This window comes from Polyodon spathula, chromosome 5 (genome assembly GCF_017654505.1).
Source record: "Polyodon spathula isolate WHYD16114869_AA chromosome 5, ASM1765450v1, whole genome shotgun sequence".
NCBI classification, from domain to species: domain Eukaryota; kingdom Metazoa; phylum Chordata; class Actinopteri; order Acipenseriformes; family Polyodontidae; genus Polyodon; species Polyodon spathula.
The window spans coordinates 26,033,883-26,060,922 of NC_054538.1; the positions used below are offsets into that span (position 1 = coordinate 26,033,883).

The 27,040-nt window shown below is 34.8% G+C and overlaps 1 protein-coding gene across 1 annotated transcript in view; it reads left to right on the plus strand.

The window, feature by feature from the left end:
* The window catches only part of LOC121316386 (CUB and sushi domain-containing protein 1-like), a 590,542-nt gene that overhangs the window by 380,857 nt on the left and 182,645 nt on the right, over positions 1-27,040 (plus strand). Inside the window, exons 14-15 of the mRNA XM_041251464.1 lie at positions 23,456-23,559; positions 24,360-24,472. Of these exons, the coding sequence (XP_041107398.1) occupies positions 23,456-23,559; positions 24,360-24,472 (217 nt within the window). The remainder of the gene's footprint in view (positions 1-23,455; positions 23,560-24,359; positions 24,473-27,040) is intronic.

Here is a 27,040-nt window from a genome sequence, read left to right on the forward strand (position 1 = left end):
CGATCTTGAAAAAGAACAATTCAATGCAGTACCCAACTACAGTAAAGTCTTGTTCTAGAATCTGATAGGAGACTTCCCACAATCTAACATGTTTAAAACTTCAAAGGGGAGGAATTAGAATTACTTTATGCCATAAACCAGAAGAGTTCACCAATAATTATTGTGAATGATAACAATGATCACATTATCTACACCAGTGTTTCCCAACCCTCTTCCTGGAGGCACACCGTGCCTGCTGGTTTCTGTTCCTACGCAGTGCTCAATTGCTCACCTTAAATTTGGCAGAAACTCAGATAAAACTAAGGTGCAGAATCATTTGATTCTCAGTGGCCATAATTAAAGTCATTTTTGCATTAATGAGTGGAATCAGAACCAACACAGTACAAGTACAAACACCATTGATGTTCATGTTGTTAATTTTAATACACATTGTTTTTTTTTGTAAAAGTATTCTCAACATAGCAAGTACATCTGTTAGCATATGGCAGATTAAGCATACATTTGTCAGACTGTGACATTTATATTGGTTTAATGCATATTGACTACATAAATCAATTTAAATGAACCATTGTCTGACGTTAGTCAGGAAATCTGGTGTGGGTGATGAGTGAAATTGACAAATGTTCAGATTAACATTTAAAATGTTATTTTGTGTGTTGTTAAACACCTAACAAGATTAATCAAGTAAAGTGAAAGCAAAAGAACAGAAACCGAACAAAACCGCTTGCACAGACTTGTGACTAATGACTCATTTTGGTGAACAGCTATTTCAATTTACAGAATACTGTAATTTAGGAGGCCCAAAACAATACATATTACCTAGAATTTATGTAACCCCTATAGGCTCAGGGCCCTTTTCAGTCATACAGATTTACATATCTGGTGTTAATGGCTTTAATAATCCAGAACCGTTTGGTACAAGTTTCTCTAAAAAGATATTTTATTAATTGGTTATTAAATTAAAATAATTTTCCTAGGAATCACATACACTTGTATTTCAAATATAAATATTAATGTATTTTTTTCTTACTAATGTATTAATGTATTTTAGCACCTGGGAGGTTTACCAACAATGGTATTCCTTGCCAGGGTGTGTTTTTCTTTTAAAATAATAATCCAAATCCAAAGCCTAAAATAACACGAGAAGACTAAATACTTTAAAGACAAATAAAAGATTCTGCTACCCACTGTGACTCGCAGCCTCTGCTAGTCCACAAGGTGCAATAATTAATTTCAGTTCGGTCTCCCCTCACTGTACTGGAACAGGGTTGCCCAAGGGTGGCCGGAGCTAGCTAATGTCTTTATGTTCCAGCAACCGTCCATCTTCCAGTCTAGGTAAGTGAAATGGTCATGCATTATTTTATGGGTGTTTTTTGTTTAGTTTATTAACTGTTAACAAACATTGTTAATTTTTAGCTAAGGGTTAGGGTTATGGTTAGGGTTAGGGTTAGGGTTAATAGCAACCTGATTTTGCTAAACATTACTAGAGTAACAATTTGAACCGATTTCAAGCATATGATCGACTGGGTATAGATCATCCATAGGGCTCTGGTGTTTGATTGATCACCCATAGGTCTGTGGTGCTTGCCGTTTTAGCTAGCCTATTATATATTATTAATAGTTAACAGAAAATAAATCGTGTACATTAACATGTTTATTAGCTGTTTGTTAACAGTAATAAACCCAAAAAATGGTCCTTAAAATAAAGTGTGACCTGTGAAATTGTACGATGTCGCTGCTGCCGTCCTCCACTCTGTGTCTTGCCCTTTTCCTTTCAAACCTGCACCTTAGTTGTCAGCAAGTCAGCCATGTTTTGTTGGTCTTGCTTGTTTTGTTTACTCTTGCTGGCTTCTCTCATTGACGGGCAAGACAGAAGGATTCACAGCACGTTACTTTATTGGTCGACCGTCCCTCCAAGACCCGCTTTTCCAGCCACTCTCTGTCATCATGATGATTGCCAAGCGGGTCCTACCGGGCTTTCGAACCCCCCCTGCAGGAGTACTCATGCGCCCGATAGCCAGCACAGACCTCACCCTGTTACAAATGTATATATGAAAGAAATGACATTAGCAATGCATTCTGTTTCTTTCGTATATGCTAATATGTATGAATAGCAAAAGCATTACAGCAATAATGAAGAAGAAAAAAATGGCATGCAAGATGTTATAGTCCCTGTGATAGTCAAGGACATGCCACATTTATTTTTCATAAAGAGTAAGACTTAAATCTCATATTGTGAAATTCACAGGTCGTGTCCATAACATCGCTTTATGATTTAAGTGTTACAGCTGTTTTGTTATTCTAGAGAATGTAGATTGTCACCCATACTGCAGATCTACATAGCAACCTGATTATTTTTAATAGGCCTTCTCTTCAATTTATTATTTATGCAATCTTACTTTTGTCGAGCCAAACTTGAAAACTCAAAAACATGATAATGCACCTCTGTACAGTTGCAAAAATAACAACTTCTGTGAAACCATTCAATTACATTTAAATGTTTGCAATAATAATAATTCATATCTACAAATACCTAAGGCTCCTTGTATTTCATTATAATCCCAGTTGACCAGTTTTTTAATTCTGAACTAAGTTAGCACAGCAGCTAAATAAGAAATAGCATTTTTGTTCTCAACCTAGGTGAATACACTGTAACCCAATCTCCTGTTACTGATTTTAAATTGTGCTCTGTGTATTCATTCATTGTGATATGGTTGTATTATGATGCAGTTTTGCAACTACAACAACATAGATCAGTGTAATATACTGTAACTACTCTTTTATTCCTTTCACAAACAGCACTAGAACAATGGTTGTAGTAGTGGATAGCAAGGTTTAAGAAAATGACTATGTATTATAAAAATATATCTATTTTCCCTTATAAAAGAGGAACTATGTAATTAATTATTATACAGATGTCTTGAGACACAGGATTCCTGGAAATATAGATGAACACCAATATAGATTAGAATCAAATTTTGTACTGTGTCTTAACACTCAGCATCCATTGATTGAACTTTGCTTCCCTTGACTAAATGTATGGATGAAGTTAAAACTATCCTTCAATTTAAAGTGTTATTGGTTAATGTTGAATCCAATGTGATGCTCAATTAACATGCAGGGATTCATGTTATCTGTTTATTGGGATCAGGTAGTCAGAGATAACAGAAATAAACAAAATAACAGAATAACAAATGACCCACAGGAATTATCATCAGAACACATTTATTGCATAAAGTATATATTTTTTGCCTGAAATAAAGAAGTTAAATATTGTGAAATACAGTCTCAGAAATGTAATATTTGGGAGGGATTAGAAATTTCACTGCTTAGAAACCTTTGCATCTTGAGGAAAGAACAGTGTCTCCAGCCCAAGAGATACAATGTCTCAATATAAACACACATATGCCTGGGCAGTTCGCAAAGTGCCCAGCTGAGGTGGGCAGATGCCGAATTAGCATCAAATTTTATGTAATTTCGACATGTACCCAGGCAGTTCGGAAGTCCGGGCTGATGGCAAAGAACATTTTTTAACAGCTACAGTATACCTCTGGCAAAAGCGCGCTTACATACTTTCTGACAACACAGTTTAGAGCAATGGAACTCAACAAAATATCAATCCACAGGTTATATCATGGATAAGATGGGGGGGGGGGGGGGGGGGGGGTCAGAATAAAATGCAGCAATGTTTTATTGTATTCTTATTGCAGTAATGATTACATATCTCAGTGAGGAGTTGCTTTGTTTGAATGAGAGATGATAAAACAGGCAAAGGTATGGAAGCTCAGTTATGTAAAAAGGAGATCATCTCTACCACATCATGCTTTTACACTTTAATTTCCACAAAGCCGCGTCCTGGTCAGACTTCACTGGTGACACCTTTCATTCATTCGTGCAGCACTTCCTCTCTATTCCAGTTGTATTCCCAAAATACGATTAATATTGCTATGATAAATGAGTTGAGGCACTGTGTTCTTAATGAGTTTCAGGTAACCACTGTTCTAAACTAGCGTTGTCAGAAAGTATTTAAGTTATTTAAATTAACATGGCAATGGGTAGCTCGATGGAGGTGCACTTTTGTGCTTAAAGGCAACAGAGGTAATTCACTCTCTATTAGTAGTATGCTGTATCTGTTAAAAATCCTTCTTCACCATCAGCCCAGGTGGCTGTAGGCAGTTGACCAACTGCCGGGGCAGATGCCGAAATGACATTACATGTCATAAGTGATATATATATATATATATATATATATATATATAGAGAGAGAGAGAGAGAGAGAGAGAGAGAGAGAGAGAGAGAGAGAGAGAGAGAGAGAGAGAGAGACACTTGTTTTATTACATGGTGGGGACACATGTCTGGAACAGCCCTTGTAGGGACACCACTTTCCAAATACCCTATCAACAAGACAATCAATTAGATGTGTTGGAGAGCTGTCTGTAACCATAATTATCACTTTTCAAATTAGACCTTAAACAACAAATTGACATTTCACCACCTTTTGGGGGCAGTTTCAGAAATTCCTGACAACTGAGGACTTCTTGACACACATACATATCTTGGTATTGCACCTCAACCTGGGGACTAAACCTTCCATTTGGGGACATTTCAATAATATTAATTACCACATTCCCTAAACATTATGAAAAGGAGTAAAGTGCAATCAGACCTATTGGTACATGATGATGTAGGTAAAACAGTAAAATATATGCGCAAAAGCAACTGAACAATAAATAATAAATAAATAAACTTAGAAGGAAACACAGCACAAGAAGTTATAAAAAAAAGTCTATTTTTCTTTTTTTCCCACAAAATGGTATTCCTTTACCTTGAGTCTAAGTTTGTTCACAATCAATATAAATAATGAGCTTCTCCATGCCGCCTTTCTGCACAGGGCACAGCTGTCCAAAGTTTTTTTTTTATTTTTTTTTTTATTGCACTTGCCAACCTGGCATTGGTGTCTCTTGTGGCTCTCTCAGCGGGGTTGTCAGCTTCAGCTGTGGGTACATGCTTGGCAGCCTCCCTCTGTTCCAAATGCTTCTTGCGAAGTTCCTGTGCTAACTGTAAAATATATTTTCTCTCTGGTAAATTCTTCTCTGTGCATTATTTGTAAAGTGCCCTGGAGTTGATGGCTGCTAGGTCTAATGCATTGTAAAACACCTGAACAGACCAGCTTTCAGGATTACTTCCGTGCCACCCGATCCAAAACGCTAACCCTATATTTTGTTGCATAGTAAAACTCCACGGTCTCTGGAATTTCTTTTCACTAGTCCCGATGTTAATCGACTGGCCAAAGCAGCGCAGCTGGCAAGCAGGCGCCAGCCTTCAAAATCTGATTGAAAACAATAGGCTGTCAGTCATTCACTCAGTCAGAGAGTAGGGACTAATATGATTACAGGTAAACACATTGCGGACTGGTAAATAGAATTTTTTTTTGAGAAATCACCCAGACCGCCACTGAATCACACTCTCTGTCTTCCGTCTTCCTCATTCAAAACACTGGGGCTACCAATTAGAGCACCATCAAGTGTACAGAACAAGTCTCTGTGCTTTTTAAGGATGTGCTTTTTGTCCTGCTTCTCTGTAGTGGTATCTCATCGCTGTTGTTGCTGATGTTTGAACTACTCTCCTCTGAGGTGTCAGGATCATAATCATCATCTCACTTTTATCCAGCCTATAATCAGAATAGTCAGCAAAGCTATCAAAAATCTTCTTATTCAGCTTAAAAATGAAAAGAATATATGTGTGTGTATATATATATATATATATATATATATATATATATATATATATATATATATATATATATATAACACGACAATTACGGTTTCTTAATAATTAAACAATAAAACTAAACATTAGGGCTATTCTACTTTATAAGTTTACAAACTATAAATAGAGTACTGATGTAGCTAAAGCATACACAGGAATGTTGGATTTAACACCTGAAAAGATGTCAAGTAATAAATAGTAAGACTAACTGAAAGATAACAAGATAATTAAGATTTTAGACTTAATTATCAGATTTACTTAACTAGGAATTAATCAAAGCCTAATGCACAGTGTCTTATAAGCTTCTTATATTTATTCAGCAAGAATAATTTAGTATATTAAACATAAAATACATTATTAAACATTTAAACCAAACATATCAATACAAAAATACTAATAGCTCCATACTCAAAATGATGTACATTTACTTATTTTGCCCATTCATAATAAACTATTGGAAATCCTAGATTAATAAGTTTATTAAACTGTAGCTTACTATGACACTTTCTGTCCTCCGCACTTCTGGCAGATGAGAATCTGCTTGATTGCTGTCCTCTGAAGACAAATGTGTAGTTCTGACCCACTGCTTGCATTGTGTCTCTTCTAACACAACAGGCAAAACTGGTATCAATGTAAAGTAAAACAATAACAATGAACCATTTAAAACACCTGTTGTGGATTAAACAAAACAAAAAAATAATTAAAAAGACTTGTGCTTATGCTTTCAAAAAATGAAAAGTGCAGTAATAATGCTGAAAACCTACATGGCAAATTGTTGAAATGGAAATCCTGGTAATAAACTTAATATACTCCTCTGCTAAACATACTTAATAATCTTTTTTTTTTTTTTTTTCTTGTACAAAGTTAGTTACATTGGTTGTTGGCAACAAGAGAACTCACTGTATGTCAATTTTATACTGTTCAATATGGTAGAAGTTTTACTTTACCTGTGTGGTGCTAAATGCTCCTCTGCATTAGGGGGCTGGTGTGCAAGACAGGCCACCTATCTACAGGCCACCTCTGCCTTTTTCCAACAGCAGGCATGGTTTCCTCAGCCACCTAGATCAATTAAAAAAAAAAATAGGAACAACTTAACTCTGTGAGCTAAACTGAACAAATAAATAAATACATTTTGAACTTAAACACCACGTAAATAATAAAAAAAACAATTTAAAACAATTCATCAACAAATAATCTGTCAGATTTTTTTCACAGACCTAGTTATAATGTGGGTACATTTTCAAAATGAAGGAACAAGTAAATATCTTTTTTACACTCGTCTGAAAATGTGAGGACTGTTTTACACTTGTGTTTTGTAGGGATAGGCTATTTTTGAAATGATCAAATAGGGAGATAGAAGGTCAGAACAGCTGGGTTCAGATAGGCAGAAGCAGGGAAAAAAAGAAACTTCCTCAAACACAACCACCAGAAATCAAAACAACCAACACATTTGAGTCACTTCAGAATTTTGATGAGCAGAACCAACAACAAGAGAACGAAAGGAACAACATCCAGGACCCTATTAACAGTGGTGACCAGACAGCAAAAAGAAGGGAGGTCATGATTGTTGGGGACTCCATATTGAGAAACACAGCAAGTTCAGATCGCAGTTTGGACCCCCTTACTACAACAGTGTGCTGCCTTCCAGGAGCCTCGGTCAAGCACATCACTGAGAACGTGGACAGGCTCCTAGAACGAACAGGAGACGACCTGGTAGTAGTCGTCCACATCGGTACAAACAACATTGGAAGATACAGACCAAAATCCCTGCAAAACAAATTCAGAGAGCTAGGAAGGAAATTAAAAGAGAAAACCAAAACTGTGGTATTTTCTGGTATACTACCGGCACCTTGCAAAGGACCATATGGACAGCTGGAAATAATTAATCTAAACGCATGGCTGAAGACGTGGTGCACACGAGAAGGCTTCACCTATCTTGATCATTGGACCACATTCTACAATGAGGACTATCTGTATAGATGGGATGGACTGCACTTAAATAACAAGGGAACCAGTCTACTTGGAGAAAAAATCCTTGAGCAGGTTCAGAAGCATTTAAACTAGAAAGGAAGGGGGGAGAAATCAACAAAAAAACAGAAGGAAGACCGCATCAAAACAAGAACAACAACTCAGGTAAGACAACCATTAAATGTATTTATCTAAATGCTAGAAGTATCAGAAACAAAATTCTAGAACTTGAAGCTACTGCACTAACAAGTAACTATGATGTGATAGGTGTTACTGAAACTTGGTTGTCTGAGAGTGATGGGGACGAATATAATATTTGTGGGTATACACTGTATAGGAAAGACAGGCAGGACAGAAGAGGAGGAGGGGTAGCGCTATACATAAGAAACAGTCTTGAAGCCCAGGTGTTAAACCTGGACAAAGAAAATAAACCCGAATCAATATGGGTCAGAATAACGGACAAAAATTCAAAGGGCATAATAATAGGAGCATGCTATAGACTGCCAGATTCAGATGGTGAGCAAAATAATCTGTTATACAATGACATTAGAAATGCATGTAGCAAAGGAGAAGCCATACTAATGGGGGATTTCAACTTCCCCCATATAAAATGGGAAAACCCTGTGGGTAGCACGAAGGATGAAATTGAAATGGTGGAAATGACAAATGACTGCTTCCTAACACAATTTGTCAAGGCACCGACTAGAGGGGAGGCATGCCTTGATTTAGTCTTTTCAAATAACGAAGACAGAATAACTAAAACAGAGGTCAGAGAACCACTGGCAAACTCAGACCACAACATGGTCTCATTTGAAGTGTTTTTTAAAACCCCAAAAGTAATGACTAAAGCTAAGGTTTACAATTTTAGAAAAGCAAACTATGAAGGTATGAAACAGAGACTAACAGAAGTAGATTGGAGTAAAATAGAGAAAACACCCACAGAAGAAGGATGGTTGTTCTTCAAAAATGTAGTACTAGAGGCGCAAAACAATTATATCCCTAAAGTAGACAAATCTAAATGTAAAACTAAATTGCCAAAATGGTTTAATAGATCAATTAAAAAAAAATATTCAGCGAAAAAAGACACTTTACAGAGCATTAAAAAAGGACCAAAAAGAAAGTACGCAGAAAGAGTACACGGAACTGCAAACGCAAGTCAAAAAGGAAGTTAGAAAAGCCAAGAGAGAAATAGAAATGAACATTGCTAAGGGAGCTAAAACCAATTCCAAAATGTTTTTCCAATATTACAACAGCAAGAGAACATTCAAAGAGGAGATTAAATGTTTAAGAGATACAAATGGCAAAATCGTAGATGAAGAAAAAAAAATAGCAAATATATTAAATGATTACTTTTCACAAGTTTTTACAAAGGAAGATACTGACAACATGCCCCACATGTCATCCAGTTCCTATCCAGTTTTAAATAACTTTAGCATAACTGAGGCAGAAGTGTTAAAGGGACTAGGAGCTCTTAAAATAAACAAATCCCCTGGGCCGGATGAGATCCTCCCAGTAGTACTCAAAGAAATGAAAGAAGTAATTTACAAACCGCTAACCAAGATCATGCAGCAGTCTCTTGACACAGGGGTGGTACCGACAGACTGGAAAATTTCAAACGTAATACCGATCCACAAAAAGGGAAGCAAAACTGAACCAGGTAACTACAGACCAGTAAGCCTGACTTCTATTATATGCAAACTTATGGAAACTATAATAAGATCCAAAATGGAAAATTACCTATATGGTAACAGGGTCCTGGGAGACAGTCAACATGGTTTTAGGAAAGGGAGATCGTGTCTAACTAACTTGCTTGATTTTTTTGAGGATGCAACATCGATAATGGATAATTGCAAAGCATATGACATGGTTTATTTAGATTTCCAGAAAGCTTTTGACAAAGTCCCGCACAAAAGATTAATTCTCAAACTGAAAGTTGGGATTCAAGGAAACGCATGTACATGGATTAGGGAGTGGTTAACATGTAGGAAACAGAAAGTACTGATTAGAGGAGTAACCTCAAAATGGAGTGTGGTAACCAGTGGTGTACCACAGGGATCAGTATTAGGTCCTCTGCTATTCCTAATCTACATTAATGATTTAGATTCTGGTATAGTAAGCAAACTTGTTAAATTTGCAGACGACACAAAAGTAGGAGGAGTGGCAAACACTGTTGTAGCAGCAAAGGTCATTCAAAATGATCTAGACAAGATTCAGAACTGGGCAGACACATGGCAAATGACATTTAATAGAGAAAAGTGTAAGGTACTGCACGCAGGAAATAAAAATGTACATTATAAATATCATATGGGAGATACTGAAATCGAAAAAGGAATCTATGAACAAGACCTAGGAGTTTTTGTTGACTCAGAAATGTCTTCATCTAGACAATGTGGGGAAGCTATAAAAAAGGCTAACAAGATGCTTGGATACCTTGTGAAAAGTGTTGAATTTAAATCAAGGGAAGTAATGATAAAACTGAACAATGCACTAGTAAGACCTCATCTTGAATATTGTGTGCAGTTCTGGTCACCTCGCTATAAAAAAGATATTGCTGCTCTAGAAAGAGTGCAAAGAAGAGTGACCAGAATTATTCCGGGCTTAAAAGGCATGTCATATGCAGAAAGGCTAAAAGAATTGAATCTGTTCAGTCTTGAACAAAGAAGACTACGTGGCGACCTAATTCAAGCATTCAAAATTCTAAAAGGTATTGACAGTGTCTACCCAAGGGACTTTTTCAGCCTGAAAAAAGAAACAAGGACCAGGGGTCACAAATGGAGATTAGACAAAGGGGCATTCAGAACAGAAAATAGGAGGCACTTTTTTTACACAGAGAATTGTGAGGGTCTGGAACCAACTCCCCAGTACTGTTGTTGAAGCTGACACCCTGAGATCCTTCAAGAAGCTGCTTGATGAGATTCTGGGATCAATAAGCTACTAACAACCAAACGAGCAAGATGGGCCGAATGGCCTCCTCTCGTTTGTAAACTTTCTTATGTTCTTATGTTCTTAAATACTGTAATTCACAAACCTTTTCTCTCCATGACCAATTACTATCTCCGTAGTTGTAAGTAATTTCTTCTCCAGGGGCAAGGTCTCTGATGGCAAACAGGCACTAATGTGGCTTTCCCTACACATTCATTTTTTTTTATTATTTTGCAGTTGGGATTTTTATGGTCTTCATTAACCAGTCTCCCAAGAGAGCTGTCTTCTTTTGCTGCGTCAATGCTTTGATTGTAGTAAACAAATCAAAAGGCCATATGAATCTTAGTTAGTATACTGTCTATAAAGGACAGCCAAGTATTTTATGCTTATTTTAATATTCATTAATACTAACTTCTAAGTATGTCCCATTAACTATGAATAATAATTATCTTGAAAAGTGACACATTTTATATTGATTGGGAGCAGAAAATGTAGCAAAAATACTACTATTTTCTGTAAAAAGTGTGAATTCTTTAAAACATGTATTTCTAATTAATATATTATCCTGTATTCTGTAAAATGCTGTTTACCTTAATTGCAATTATGTTTTAGAAATGACAGTATTTGAATATAGCATATTAAAAGGAAGCAATCAAAAACTAGCAGTGTACACTGCAGGGGTGTAAAGTAGACTCCCGTTGAACAACTGACAAAAGTCTACAACTCATAAAACATGAAATGGCTCCAACTTCTGTGCAATAAGAGTCTTATTTTTGTCCTTTACACAAAATAATTTTTAATACCAAGTTAATAAAGCTAAAGTCATATTGAATGAAATTGCAAAATTCTGGCATATATTGTAACTCCTGTAAAGGCTCAATTTCAAAAGTTTTACAAAACTTATTTAAAATTCTTCAGGTGCCTAGGTATAATCATTTCAATATCTAATAATTACAATCAGACACCTCAAGCTGTTACATACGTTTTGTGGGTGGGGGGGTGTCTTACATTTCAGATTTGCTGTCTTGTGTTGTTCTTAGAAACATGAACTGAACAATCTCTTCAAACACACCTCTTCCTATCCAAAACGGTACCATTAGTCATATAAATAAAAAAATAAAAATAGTCATTGAAATACACGCTAAAATTATGGTAATTAATTTAAATTTGATTACCTACAACTCATCGTTATCGGGATTGGTATATTTCACTCCAAGCCCTTTTTTGTCTGTCAAAAACCCATTGTCTGTACCAAAGCAAAATGCACTTTCTGTATTGATGCACTACAGTCCAAAGTGTACAGTAGGATAGGAATTCTATCTAACTCTGACTTCGCCAGAGAAAACTCGAGTGGCACATTAATATAATAGGCTCTATCTATACAGACACAATCAAAATATCAGATTCATTACCATTTATCAAAGATAATACCTTTTTATTGTTATACAGATGAAGAGAAACCATAATATATTTTTTATTACTAATTACATAATGGAATATAACTTTTTTTTGAATGGCTCATGAAATATCGCCTTCACCCGTGTATTAACCTATATTAGATTATCACGTAAAATATATGGATAAATTGACACATAATACTAAATTAAAATATGTTTTACCTTGTTTTGTGGTGATTTTCCATCAAATAGTGTTCTATAATCAATATCAGGTGATCACGTGACTGAAAACGTTCTTCAGTTAATGGCCTATTGGCATCTCACTTTCACGCACTTCCCCTCCCTGATTCTATACACACACCACACACACACACACACACACACACACTTTTTTCCAACCAAAGTGACACGTTGGGTCATGCTAGATTTTAATGCTGGGTGTGTTAAAGGTTTCCTGCATTGACTACAATGGTCAGTTTTGTGGGGACCTAATTTTTGTCCCCACTTCAGCTGAGGTCCCTATTGTGTTGGTGTGCAGTCAAGTCAGTGTCCCCACAAGTTTAGGAATATGAGTACACACACACACACACACACACACACACACACACACACACACACACACACACACACACAGTAGAGAGTCAATTATCAGATCTTTGCTCAACCATACTGTCTAATCAATCGAACGCTCCTGTAATCACGTGATGAATTACATGTGGTGTATTACACACACAGCTTCTGCTACTAAAATGGCTATGAGATTTAGCTGCCAAAAAACGGACCAGCAGACTGAGGCAAATGAATGTTGCAGAATTATTCGACCACCTAAACCTTATATGGTGCATTGTGTGCTTTATCTTGTTGCAGTTAAGCAAATTAAAACAGTCACCACATTCTTGATTTTTCATCTATTTCATCAGCAAGGGCTGGAGATCCTGACTATGTTATTGAGCAGCTGAGAACTTGTATTTTGTTTATTTCAATTGTATGTTATTACAATGCCTTAAAAATAAGTATCAAACTATATAAGTAATGTGTCAAAGTTGTACTGAATTGTGTTCTTTGATGATTTTCAAAGTTTAGTGAAATTTATAAGCCAGGGCTGGCAATGGAATGTAAAACAAGCAATGTGATTGGTGGAGCAAAGTTCCAGCTGTCCGTACTGGATGGATACAGACAGTGCAAGCCTTATCACATATTAGAAGTCACTGAGTTGCCTCACAGAATTTACAGTACCGGCAGCCATCTTGCTCATAGTTACAAAGTTACAATAACTATAAAACTCCAAATACGTGAAAATATGGATGTCTCTACAGATACTGAACACCAAACAAAATCCCAAAAGTCGTAAGTATACATGCCGATTTAGATGAATAACAATTAAATGAACTGGAACAGAGAAATACAAAAAAATTACAAAGTGGGCAATTGTTGTCTTTCAGAACTGGCTAAAACAGAAACAAATTAAAATACATACCTCAACTGTGGAAAATGTACATCTTAACAAAATACTAATGAATTTCTATGAAAATGTAAGAAATGCCCAAGGAGAAGAATATACAATTTCAAGCTACATTAGTCTCAGAGCTGGAATAAACAGCTGCCTAAATGAAAACAAAAATGGGGAATCTGACAATATACACTCAGCCTGACTTCATCACTTCAAATAATGTATTTTTAGCAGTCAGTAAACACTGCAGAAAAACTTAAAAATACACATCTGTACATTATACACCCCTCTCCGCTAGAGACCAAGATGGCATTGAATGTATTTGTATTCCTCTCTTGTCTTGCACTGAGAAAATAAATGAATTCAGTGCCATCGCAACTCAACCTCCTTGTGGATCTTTTCAATGGCAATGTACAATTCAACACATATAAAAAATAAATATGTATGTACTTTAGCATGTTTCAATTAAATTAATTTATTCAGCTATATTGCCGTAAGGATATTTAATTAAAAAAAAAAAAAACCTAACCCTAACCCAAAGAAAAATTTTCCCATGCTACTTTCATCAGTTTCCACAGGATTCGTAGAACAAGGGGCACTCTTGTACACTGTATAGAATTCCATTAAGCCCAGGAGATGGTGACGCCCTTGCCTTTTACACTGCTTGCTCTACTTCTTTCCACTTAGGTGTGTAGTCCTCCATTTGGTATTCTGGTAGATTGATAGGTGGGATGTCAGAAGGAATCAACATAGGCTCCTGCCTTTTTAAATCTGTGAGTGTTTCCTCAAGATATCTCTCCAGCTCAGACTTAGTTACTTTTAGTGTGGCATTTCTCACTTGTGAATAACTTCTTTGAATGGGTCTTTATAAAAGTTAGTTCTCTTTTCAGCATTTCTGTAAGTGCCTTCACAAGGATGATTAGGTTCATCACTAGTTGTGTTTATGCAAGTCCTCCTCTCATCTATGACTCGGGTGCGAACTGTTTTCATTAGACTGACTTGACTGACTTTGTAAAAAGTACTGATTAATGCGTGGCCCTTGTCCTTTCTCCCTCAAGCATTTCATTCTCCCTCGATGAATGTTCAAACCCTAACTGTTGTCACTTTTCTCTCAGCCACCGACACAAACCTGGAGCTCAATGTCTTTGCTAACTGCAGCACTTGAGATAGTCCTTTACAAAGAACTCTCTGTTCTCATATCCGTTTCCTTCCTAAGTCGTTAACCATATTGTCAAACCTTGAGTCATCTTCCACCCCTGCTCTCGCAGACTCTAGGGGTATTTTTCTCTTTCATTTCTTAGAAGCCTTGGGCAGGTGTCTCCAGCATCCTGTTCCATTTGAAAATACAAAGATGGATACTGCCAGCTAGGGTGGCTAACCTCTGCCAGCCCGAATGGGGTCTATTTCCTCCTGTCAGAAGTCTCTTTGGGCTGTCACAAGGTCTTTCCCTCATTGCCAGTTTATTCACAGCAGTCACTGGACAGATCCAGATGTTCCATTACATGAGAGTAGGTGTTAAAACTTCATGCTGATATTGGACTCTGCTATCGCCAAGATAAGCATCAACAAAGACATAGCTTATTTTACTGTAAACTAATGTGATTCATCTGTTTTCCTTCCATCTGATAATGTAGGCATCCTTCTGCCTGGTGTTGATGGCTGAAATGTAATGCTGGCTCCACTAAAATGGTGATTAAAACACCACTGTCTCTGTTTTCTGGCTTTATGAAATTCAAACAAATTCAACTCGATGATGTAAACAAATATGATGGCCAGGATATAAACTGGATTATGCAGCAGTCAGCAAGCCAGACGAAAGCTGTACGCCAAAAAAACTTCAAAAACATGTTCTGTTATGTATTTATGTTATTTATCCACTTATGCTGTTTCAGCTATATTTAAACAAAATATATAAATTTAATCTTGCCTCACTTATTTTCTTGACTGATTCATATATTAAATATGTACTGCAGACTCGGCCATGGTGGAAAATTAAATGCCCCTCAGGAAGACTATTGTCACCTTTAGGTTGCAATGCAATGCCCTCAGCCTGCCCTCCAATACCCTTTCCAGGCCATATATATATATATATATATATATATATATATATGTGTGTGTGTGTGTGTGTGTGTGTGTGTGTGTGTGTGTGTGTGTGTGTGTGTACAAAGGTTTAAATGGTTAAAAGGTGTATGCAGCTGAAAAAGTATTTATTAATGTGGCACATTTAATTTAGTGTGGAATGTGTTGATTTTCTTAAATAAATAATAAATACACTGTAGCTTCTTTTTGAAAAGTATGTCACATAGCACTGCAGGGAAAAATCTGCAGTAGCTTGATTTTGAGATTCCATTTCCATTTTAATGCAGTTTTTAGAGAACATTCTCATTGTATATTCATTACAGATGATGTCTAAGTGAGCTGACAGAAAATGTTCTGTTTACCAGTGCATACTGACTTGACTTTGAATTACTTCCCAGTGTGTTACATGGTCTAGTAGTTATATTCTCTACCATACTCTGCATATGTTTCTAGACATAACAATGCCACAGTACCATCTCTGAAATATACCTAGATTAAAGTAATGTATACAGATTATTTTAGTTTTATTTATATATAATCTTTTTTCAACATAAAATTGAATTTTATATTACCCTGATAATTTTCACTGTAAAGAATAAACTATTAGAAATTGATGTTCACTGAATCTATTAAATAGTTGCAATGCAATAAATAACATTGAACTCTGCTGAGTTTTTAGATAAACTGATGTCAGTTCAAGCTGCCTTTGTAAGTAACAAGTAATTTCTGTGTCTCAATGAGTCACAAAATGATTTGCTTTAGATGAACACCAGACGAATACAATACAGTATAACGTTTTATGTAGAACATTTAATTGCTAGATATTTTTGTAATTACTCTGTATTACCAATGTTTTTTTTTTTTTTTTTTTGTATTCACAATTTAATAACTTTGTAACCACATCAACTTAACAGTGTAATTAAAGTGTCCTTAAAGACACTTCATATAAAAATACCTTAAGAAATAATACCCAATCGTCAGGGTACTACTACCTTCTAGATAATCTACAGTATATTTTGTAGTGCATGAAGAATTTTGTTTTAATTTGTTTTTTCTTTCTGCATTGAACTGCTGTAATAGTAAATAAACCAAAATAAGGGCAATGGTTAAATACAAAAAATGAATAGGAGTCAAAAAGGTTGTAGAGAAATTATCAATAGTAATTTATTGAATGCATGGTAAAAAAAAAAAAAAAGAAACATACATGCTGTAGTTTTAGTCTAAGACATACAGCTTTGTACGTCTAGTCAAATATTAAAAGCCATCAGTTTCTCAAACACTCATTGAAGGCTGGCGGGGGCTCTTTTTATCTTTTTTTTTTATTTTATTTTATTTTTTTGCCGAAAGTGCTGGAGGAAAATATTGTTAATTCCGCCGGTGTAGAACAAAATAAATCAATCAATACAGCCCTTTAATGTCTGCTAGTCAAGCCTGTTGAAGAAACTATCACCATGATGTACTGTCATGTTATGATTGTGTTTGTATAGGCTTTAAGAGGTTTTGTTTATCTTGTTGCAAAGTCTTGTGCAAAGAGCATATCGCTATGTGACAAGGTAATTTGTGAAGGTTACATTTTAGCCTATTAATATAAATTCTCATCCAAACAGCCTGCTTCTCAACCAAGTTTGACATTTTAACTACTGTGCGTGTGTCAAATGCTTTGTTTTGTTCTATTTAGTTGAACATTTACTTTTGACCAGGAACAAACTTGGTGAACCTCTCAAAGCATTTGTTATAATGTACATTTAAGAATGACATGCTGACAATAGCCAAAAAGAAATGGAGAGCTTAATTAATAAAACCAGGGCCATTTTTTAGTCAACAATGCGGAAGGGAATATGAGAACAGTCTGAAATTACTTATCTAGTTTTACTTGTAAATATGTGATATGTACTGGGATTGCTTTGATTAGTTACTTAAATTGCAAATTAGCATGAATAACCATACATAGGTTCATATCCAGTAAACAATATATATGTTTCCAAAACCATTTAAATATCCATTTTTACATTTTACTTTCGTTTAAAAGTGATGAGTTATTTTTCCAACATCAGGCAATTTATTGCACTATGTAACACAATTTTTGTTCCTGGGTAGTAAGTGTTATTTCCTAATTGCTTATGCCTCAAAAGTATAGAAAATGGTTATTATTCCCCACAAACTTTGCTTTTGTGACCATTGGAAAACGGGCAAACGTGTGTCTTTTCATTCACATAAAGTCAGAAAAAAACAACACATGAATCCAAATTAACATGTATTTATACTAAAGTAATACAAAAATGACTACAAAATATTTACAACAGTATTTACAGTATAATCTTAAATCTTGAAAAACTACTCACTTCTAAATCTTTTGTAGTCATTTTTGTATTACTTTAGTATAAATACCTGTTAATTGGATTCATATGTTGTTTTTTTCTGACTTTATGTGAACGAAAAGACACACATTTACCCGTTTTCCCATTGGAAATAGTGATATTTTGAAATATCACTGTCCTGGTCACAAAAGCAAAGTTTGTGGGGAATAATAGCCATTTGCTATACTTTTGAGGCATAAGCAATTAGGAAATAACACTTACTACCCAGGAACAAAAAAAAAAAAATTATAATTTGTTACACAGTGTTATACTTCCCCCTTTCCAATGTCCCATCCCTGAATGTGAGTATTTCTTTGTGTACTCATTTCTTCCAAGGCTTTTTAGAATCTGGCAGTGTCAGTCAAGATAATTTTAACTTGGTAGGCTAACGTGTCTGTCTGTTATTATTTAACTCCACTCAAATGAGCCTGTCAGAAAGGTTCATTTTCAAATCATTACTGGTTGCTAAAAGGAAAACAGTTTTAGGGAATCACATATTGTAATGTCGCTGTTGAGAAATGGCAGGCTTTCTATTTAATATTGTAATCATAAATGACAGGTTGGTATTTAATTTCTAATTTATGTCTTGGATTTTACAATATCCCTGCACCATATCTTGAGCCATGCAGAACCCATGTGAATAACTAAACTAAATGTAGATGGATTTTAGTTAATATTGGGTTTGTTTGACCAAAAAGGGCTTCTGTGCACTAAAACTGAAAACAATCAAACAAATGTAAAATAATGTTGTTTAAAAAAAGCCACATCTATGACTCAAACACCCTTTTCAGTGTATAAGTTTAGAAACGTACATTTATTTATAACAGCAATGAACTTCGGTAAACTGTAAGCTTAATTACATCTAAGCAGCCTGAAGATGGAAACTGAAACTTTGAAGTTTACTATTAAAGTAATGAGCTATCGCTTTATTTATTACTTTTAGTAATTACATAGGTAGTGTATACAGTGGTGCCCTCTTACATGTTTCCAATACTGTGGTTCACTAAAGTATTACATACTTTTGAAATACTACTTTTTTATGTGATAATAATTATTCACCAGTTCTGGTAGAAATATGTGAAAACCAAATGAAGTATGCTTACAAAAGTATTTGGCCAATCCTTTACTCAATATTTTAGTACAACCAATTTTTATATTTTGTTGGGACTAGCATATATTTCCAAGAAATAGTTCTTTCATTTTTTTTTTTTTTAGGTCAACAGAATTAGCTACTAAATACTTTCCACAGGTGTCTTCCCTTAACAATTAAATTGTTGTTTTTGTGTAAATGTATTGTTTAATGATTAAATTTGATATAATTGTAATTTGACAAAATTACTTCTGTGATCCTCTTGATGAAGCATGGGAGAGTATCCTTGCCTTATTATACAAGAAATGCAATGAGACAGTTTCAAACAGCCTTAAAATAGTTATTAAAAAAATAAAATAAAGAACAAAATCTTACAATTGTAAAGTAACCAAAATACTTTTCTGAAACAAAGACATTAAACACTGAAACAATGCAAAGAATATGAAAAATATTACTGTATATTTAAAAAAAAAAAAAAAAATAGCATGATAAGGTAGTAGTCTTACAGAGAAGTTTTTTTTTTTATTTTTTTATTTTTTTAGGTACTGTGACAGTTGAATAGGTGTAGGGCAGCCTTCGATATTAATGTAAATGCCAAAAAATGTGTTGGACTATGACTGGCTGTCAGTGATGATGGTGATGGTAAACCTGCAAAGTGAGACCAATCTGTTCCAAAGTGTATTATCTACTGTGGCATTGAAAAGTTAACCTCCAATTTAGTGTCACCTAAAGACATAGGGGATTCTTTTCAAAGGCGATCCACGTGAGGATAAAGCTATGCACCATTATTTTGACCATTTTTCTCTGCACTTCTGTTTTTCCAGCTGATTGAGAATTTTCCAAAGCTGCAGAAAAAAACAGCAGGAATCTATCTGTTAGTTTGGTTCATTAGTTATTCTGATGCTTTCTTTTTGGCAGCGTATATAATGATCTAAGAATCTGTGTTGATTTTCCAAAGACCAAAGTGTTGGATAATTTAAACTTCCACCAGTTAGCTTTCCGCCTGCTGCAGAATGGGGAGTACAGCTATCTGCCAGTATAAAATCAGGAACTTTCTGTAGAAATTATGCACACAGCTGCATTGAGCTTTTATGCTTCTGGTATGTTTCAAATGCCCTGTGCTGATATTTCTTGAATCAAAGTATCAATGTCAAATGTCAAAATGTCAATGTCAATGTCAAGCAGATCACTGATGCTTTGGTTAAAAGGGATGGCAAATACATAACATTTCCTGAAACTACTCAGCAAAACAGTGAAAAGTCTGCATTCAAAATTTATTTATTTTAATTTAATTTAAAGTAAACATTAAAAAAACAAACATGTTTCGGTCCTCCCGCCCGTCCTCAGCTTGCCTAGCGTGTTTAACCATAGCAAATGACATAGGTGATTTAAATCACTACATTATTACCAATTAAAAACAACAATGTAAACAACAGATTATACAATTCATAATTAGAACAATCACTGACATTATGTATTTAATTAATGCATCGTCAAGGCAAACCATCTCTTTCCCCCTGACGATACATTATCATTTAATTATTTCAGAAACATCGACCAATCTCCTCATTCTAGAGTATCCAAATTATCTATCAAAAATGTTTCTCTTTTCAAAAGAAAGTTATCCAAATCACCACCTCTACGTCTCAGTGACACATTTTCAATCCCTATACGATGTCCCAAACTGGAAACTGGATGGAGGTGTGTTTGAAAGTGTCTTGAAATGGAAGATCTTTCATTTTTATGCCTAATTGCACTTTCATGCTCACTAATTCTACTTTTTAATTGTCTGATTGTTTTACTTACATAGCCCCAACTACAAGGACATTTTAAAAGATATATGATATGTGTTGATGTACATGAAATCCTACTCTTTATCAAAAATACATTACGTGTTCTAGGGTGCAAAAATGTATTAGCCTGTATCATATTACTACACTGTGTACATTGCCCACATCTATAAAATCCTGGTTTCGGTTATAAAAATGGTTTAGGGGAAATATATGAATCTGATCTGAGGAATTTATCTTTTAAATTCTGGCACCTTTTGTACAAAAATAACAGTGGACTGTCTCATAATGGACCCAATCTGGAATCCGACGACAAAATAGTCCAATGTTTCATAATGATTGTCTTAATATTTTCACTATGTACTCTATAAGTGGAAAGACAAACTCTAGATAAATCTTTTTTTTATCTTTTTGTTTAGGTTTTAGTAACAATTTTCTGTCCCAATTATCCGCTTTGACCCTAACTTTTAAAAGCCAATTCTCTGGATAACCTCAGACCCTGAATTTGTAACAAATTGTTTAACATTGACGTAAATTTGTATTGTATTGTATATCATATGCATATATATATATATATATATATATATATATATATATATATATATATATATATATATATATATATAATCATCATCATCATCATCATCTTCATCCTTTTTCAATCCACTGCTGGATGAAGGCCTCCCCAAGCTTCTTCCACAAAAGTGTGTGCTGCTCCAGAATGTGTCCTAATTTCATCTTGACATCTTCCTGTTCTTTTTGTTACATGTCCATCCCACTACTATTTCAATTTTTTTGCTCTTATAATAACATTGCATACTTTTGTTTGCGCTATATAATGGAAAACACATTTACACTCATTTTAGATATTATTTGAACCGTACTGTGACTGCAAGAAGCAACTGGGCCCTTTCATACCTAGTTCATTTGGAGACGATAATTCTCTAGAGTTCAGTTAACATCCAAGTTCATATAAAACGTCAAAAATATTTGTTTCGCTTCAGACTGTGCACCAAATGATGGGACTAGGATTCACTTGAAAAGGTGCTCTAGCAATTTCAGACAGTGTGAAATCAATTGCAGTATTACAAACGCAGCTGAAACCGAACCAAATAAATAATCAAAAACGGAATATGTTTTGTTCTCTTTTAATCTATTTTAGCTGTTATATAAGTTATTAAAAGAAAGGAGGCATAAATATACTGTTTCTCATATGAAAAGCCATTTCAGACAAAAGTGTGTCAAGGCAGAGAGTGACTGTGGTTCGGTAATATATATATATATATTAATATATATATATATATATATATATATATAGATCTACATTCGAGGCGTAATATTTTGTTCACAACAGCGCATATAAACAAGTGTTTGGGATGTTCTATTACCCACTGAGTTGGAGCCTATGTTAAATGTATATATGTGCATACAGTATTCCTACATATTAAATTGTTTTTATTATTATTTTTACATGTTATGTATGTAACTGGCATTGTTTTGGGGATTACCACTGTTGCTGTTTCCATATGGTAACACTTGCAAAATAGATTCAGCTGAACAAAAACAGTATGGTAGAACAAAATAGAAACATACATTTGAAAATGTTGTTTATTGGGAGTCATTTTAGTTATTCCTGCCAAGTTAGAATATAATGTAGCATTCTGGCAGGAAAACAGAAAACAGGAGAAGACGCTTGTTTTTTTTTCAATGATTTTATTTACCAGAGTCCACAGCTCTGTCAGCTACTCATGTTTCAGACACACAAATTGTCGGGTTCAGCCTGGTCTTATACATTTAGCTCAGTCGCTTAGGCAGATAGGGTACGGGAGCTTACACACATCCCATTGGTCCTAGTGTGAGGCTGAGGGCCAATGGGATGTGTGTAAGCTCCCGTACCCTATCTGGCTAGGATTACACAGACACAGACATAGATAAACAAAAAAACAGCGGGAAATACAGAGCGGGGCGGTTACAATTACAAACAGCAAGAACAACATAAACACACACAGCAGGAATTACAGTGCATGGATTATTACAGTAGGATGGAGGGAAAACTACTGTGGCTATTATAGGGCCATTTTTATAGAAAAACTAAGGTATTTCTACAGCAGTCCCAGAATATTCAAATAATGTTTCTAAATACCTCTAAAGACACACATACAAATCAATGTTATGATATGTGTAAATATTAGGAGACATAACTGGGACAAACTTGGCCCCCACAAGTTTGCCCCAATTGAATTTTGTTTAACTTAGACATTTTTATATTACCTCTTTGCAGACTGTTGATAAATAACTTGGTTTTGTCAAGATCATAGCTTTATATGACTGGTGCCTTTCATTTTACATTTTTTGTTTTTGTACATGAAATTTTCTTGGACACATATAATTAATAAACCCAGAAACCTGCAATTCAATGTATGTCTGTACCCTTTTGAAATTACTGTGTGTTAATGTAGTTACAATCTGTATCAATTAGGTTGAGCTGGCAAGTTAATGCAAATGCAGTTTGGCATTGCTTATTGGAACAGTTGGCTATTACTTGATGTTGCACAACACTACTTACTGAATTGCACATTATTATTATTATTTATTATTATTTTTTTCTGCTTCATTACACTTTTTTTCAACAGGTCATCAAGCTTGCTTTTGAAGAGTTTGATCTTGAAAGAGGCTATGATACAGTAACTGTGGGAGATGGTGGGAAGATTGGTGATGCAAGAACAGTGTTGTATGTGTAAGTACCCCAAAATACAAACATGGATATTTTTCCAAGTGTTTCCAAGTTTTTTTTTTTTTTTTTTTTTTTTTCAATATGGTGTCAGTGTTAACATGAAGGTGTATTTTAATGGAAGCTCTCAATTTTTTTTTATAAAATAATACTTATAAGAAGTATAACCTTTGACAAGAAGATGGAACAATTGAACCTGAATATAAACAGCTGAAAGAGTCAAGAAGCCAATCAAATGTATCAGATAGAAACAACAGCCAGTTACTAGCATTGATCTCAAATCTCATTCCGGGGGATGAAGGGTCATTGCACACCAGATGTCCGTTTCTATTCAGTCTACTGGTACATGTGTTAAAAATGACAACAACCAATGCTATTTGTTAGGGATACACTGGCATTTGCTGTATGTTAAATCATCTGGTGTACAGTCAACTTACACATGACATTTACAGATGGCAGAAGGTAACTGATGGAACAAATTTACTGTGCAATGGCCTCAAGTCTATCTTCCTTTTTTTATTGTGGCACTGTCTGGACTTCAGCATGGCCAGGAAGATGGGGAGATTCAAAGTGAAATAATTCTGTGGTTTCACGGAGGCAGTTTTTTCTTTTCTTTTTTTTTGGGGGGTGGGGGTGGGGCTCCTTTAAGCTTTCATTGCTACAGTTCTCTACCCCCCCTCCCCCTCCCCTTCCCCTCACAACAAAAAAAAAAAACTAACAAAACACACACACACAGATTTATTTTTATTTTACATGTATAAAATAATGTAAAAGTGATTCATAACATGTCTTTTTTTATACTGAAGTCTCACAGGTTCCAGTGTTCCTGACCTGATTGTGAGTATGAGCAATCAGATGTGGCTTCATCTTCAGTCTGATGACAGTATTGGATCTCAGGGTTTTAAGGCAGTCTATGAAGGTTAGTCCATTTATGCACGTTACTTTTTTAATTGGTTATGAAAAAGCAAAATTTGGGATTTCATGTGGATGTGCATTTGCATCTGTATTAGTGTTAACTTTTACAATTAGATTTTCCTTTCTTTCACTAGCGTATGTCAAGTGAGTTTACAAGTTTACAAACAAACAGATAATACCAATCACCAAGTTAACCAATTCACAGACCAGTCACAACCTTCTATAATCTTTGATTACTTTTGTATTAATCGCTTGAAGGACTTTTAATATTATATATATCTATATAGTATAATGATATATATATATATATAATATATATATAGATATATATGAATATATATATATAGTGAATAGGACTTTAATTCGTACAAAGGCCCATATGCATACAATTTACCGTCTCCTTTATTGCACTAGTAATAGTTTTCCTGATGATTCATAAAAGCTATTTACCATAAAACAAATATCACTTACCGCGACGTTAGAATAACGTGCCCTTGGAGTCCAATTTTCTCATTAACATATTATTCGTCTGATTCATAGAACTCTATTGTGCAGTTAAGTGATCCTTAAAGGTATCATAATTAAGAGGTGCCTCAGACCAGGCGGAGAATGAGATGTGTGTTATCGGTCTAACTTCCTAGCATAATTTTTATGTTTAGGAACATGTATTAACCCAATAGAGTAAAAATAGTCTATATTTAATTATCCAATAATTTGATCATTTAAGTATTTAGTTATTTGTAAGTTATATATTAAATTGCACTGTTAACTCGTCTTAACAGGACAGGCTACTTACTGGTGAAAAACATATAGATAAGGTTTGTAGCCTACTCATTTTTCTAATGTAAGACAGGGTTCGGTAAGCTTGGGAGGACTGTATGGTACATAAAGAGGAGGGAAATATCTTGGAAGATAATCCTCCCAGAAGACCCCACTGTTTTTTTTTTCTTTTACAATCTGACGTTCATCTTGTGTGCTTCTGGCAGTATAGGACTAACCGCATCATTAACCAGATCAGCTATCTCTTGCCATATTGTTTCAGCCATGGAACTTTGTATTTCCGAACAGTTGATCTGCATTGACAATTAATTATTTTAACTCTGCGAGTTACTGGGGAGTGAATGTAGGTTTTCTTAACCTCTCACTCACTTCCATCACCTTTTTAGTACAGGAGTCCCTTGCTATGCAGACACTGTTATGCCATACATTCTGATATGCCTGACACAACGTATGTCCTCCAAAAATAACCAATTTATTGTGATGCTAGGAATTGCATGATTCAAAGAAACCCACTGAAAAAGAAATGTCTGTTGTATTGATACTAAAGACTGGATGAAAATAAGAACAGATACAGGTAGCTGCTAAAATTAACAACATGAATAAAAGAGAGCATATGAACTCATATTCTACAGAGTTTAAACTAACTGCGATCAATCGGTTGGAAAAGGGCATCAGAAATATTGATGGACTCCAGTGGTTTGAAATGCAAGATGTGCATTACAATATTCTGAATTTGAAGTCTTTAATTGCTTTGTGAAAAGAAAAGAAAGTTTGATTCATATCAACAGAATAAAAAAATAGCAGTTAGGTTATGCGTTTTACTTGTAGCCACCCGTACACTGCAAAGTTTTTTATGTAAAGTGTGTGCAGTATGCAAGGCACTGTATAGTATCATAACATGTTAATGCAGCATCATGATCTATTTTGGGTTAATTATGTACTAAGTAGGCTCATGTGCTAAAATAGTTTAGTTTCAATTTAACATTATGCTCTATTGTTTCTGCATTGTACAGTATGTGTTCAATGCAGCAACATGATTTATTTTGTGTTAGCAGTAGCCTATAGTCTAAAGTAAAAAATAAAGTGTGCTAGGTATTAATTTAATTTGACTACTGCGTTATATATGTCTACTATGCATATTTATATTTTTACATAATGTTATATGTACAGAGAATACCTTAATGCTATTTCAGTGCAATGATTTATACATTTAAAATAAATGTGTGCATGTGCGTGCATTTTTTTTAAACCTGGCATTATAATATTTCGCACATGTCTGTCTCCAGACATGTCCATTAGCCATAACGTGACAGTGTAAACAGATAATGTATGCCAATGACATCCTAAGTAGGGGACACAGCTCATTTGCATACCTCTGACAATTGGTTAGATACAATCTCTCAGTAACCATCCGTGACGGTAAATTGCATCTAAACCCATTACTGGCCATTAAAAAAAACATGCAGTAGTTTTATAAATCGCAGTATTTTTTTTAAAGGCCAGAAATGACTGCCATCTTGTATGCATACGGTCCAAAATGTTTTATGTAACTTTATCGCCTACTGTGAAAAATGGCAATTTACATTGTTCAAATAAATCTTTATTTAAGCATACATTATTGATATACTCCAAGCAAAAACACGTTTCATGCAGTCATAAAGAATATATTTTGCACTTTCGAATATGTATATAGCAAATTAGATTGTAAGACACATGCTTAATTTTTTTTTTGTTTGTTGTTGTATATATTACAGAAATGTTAAAATATTATATACCCTATTGTGTCTCTCTG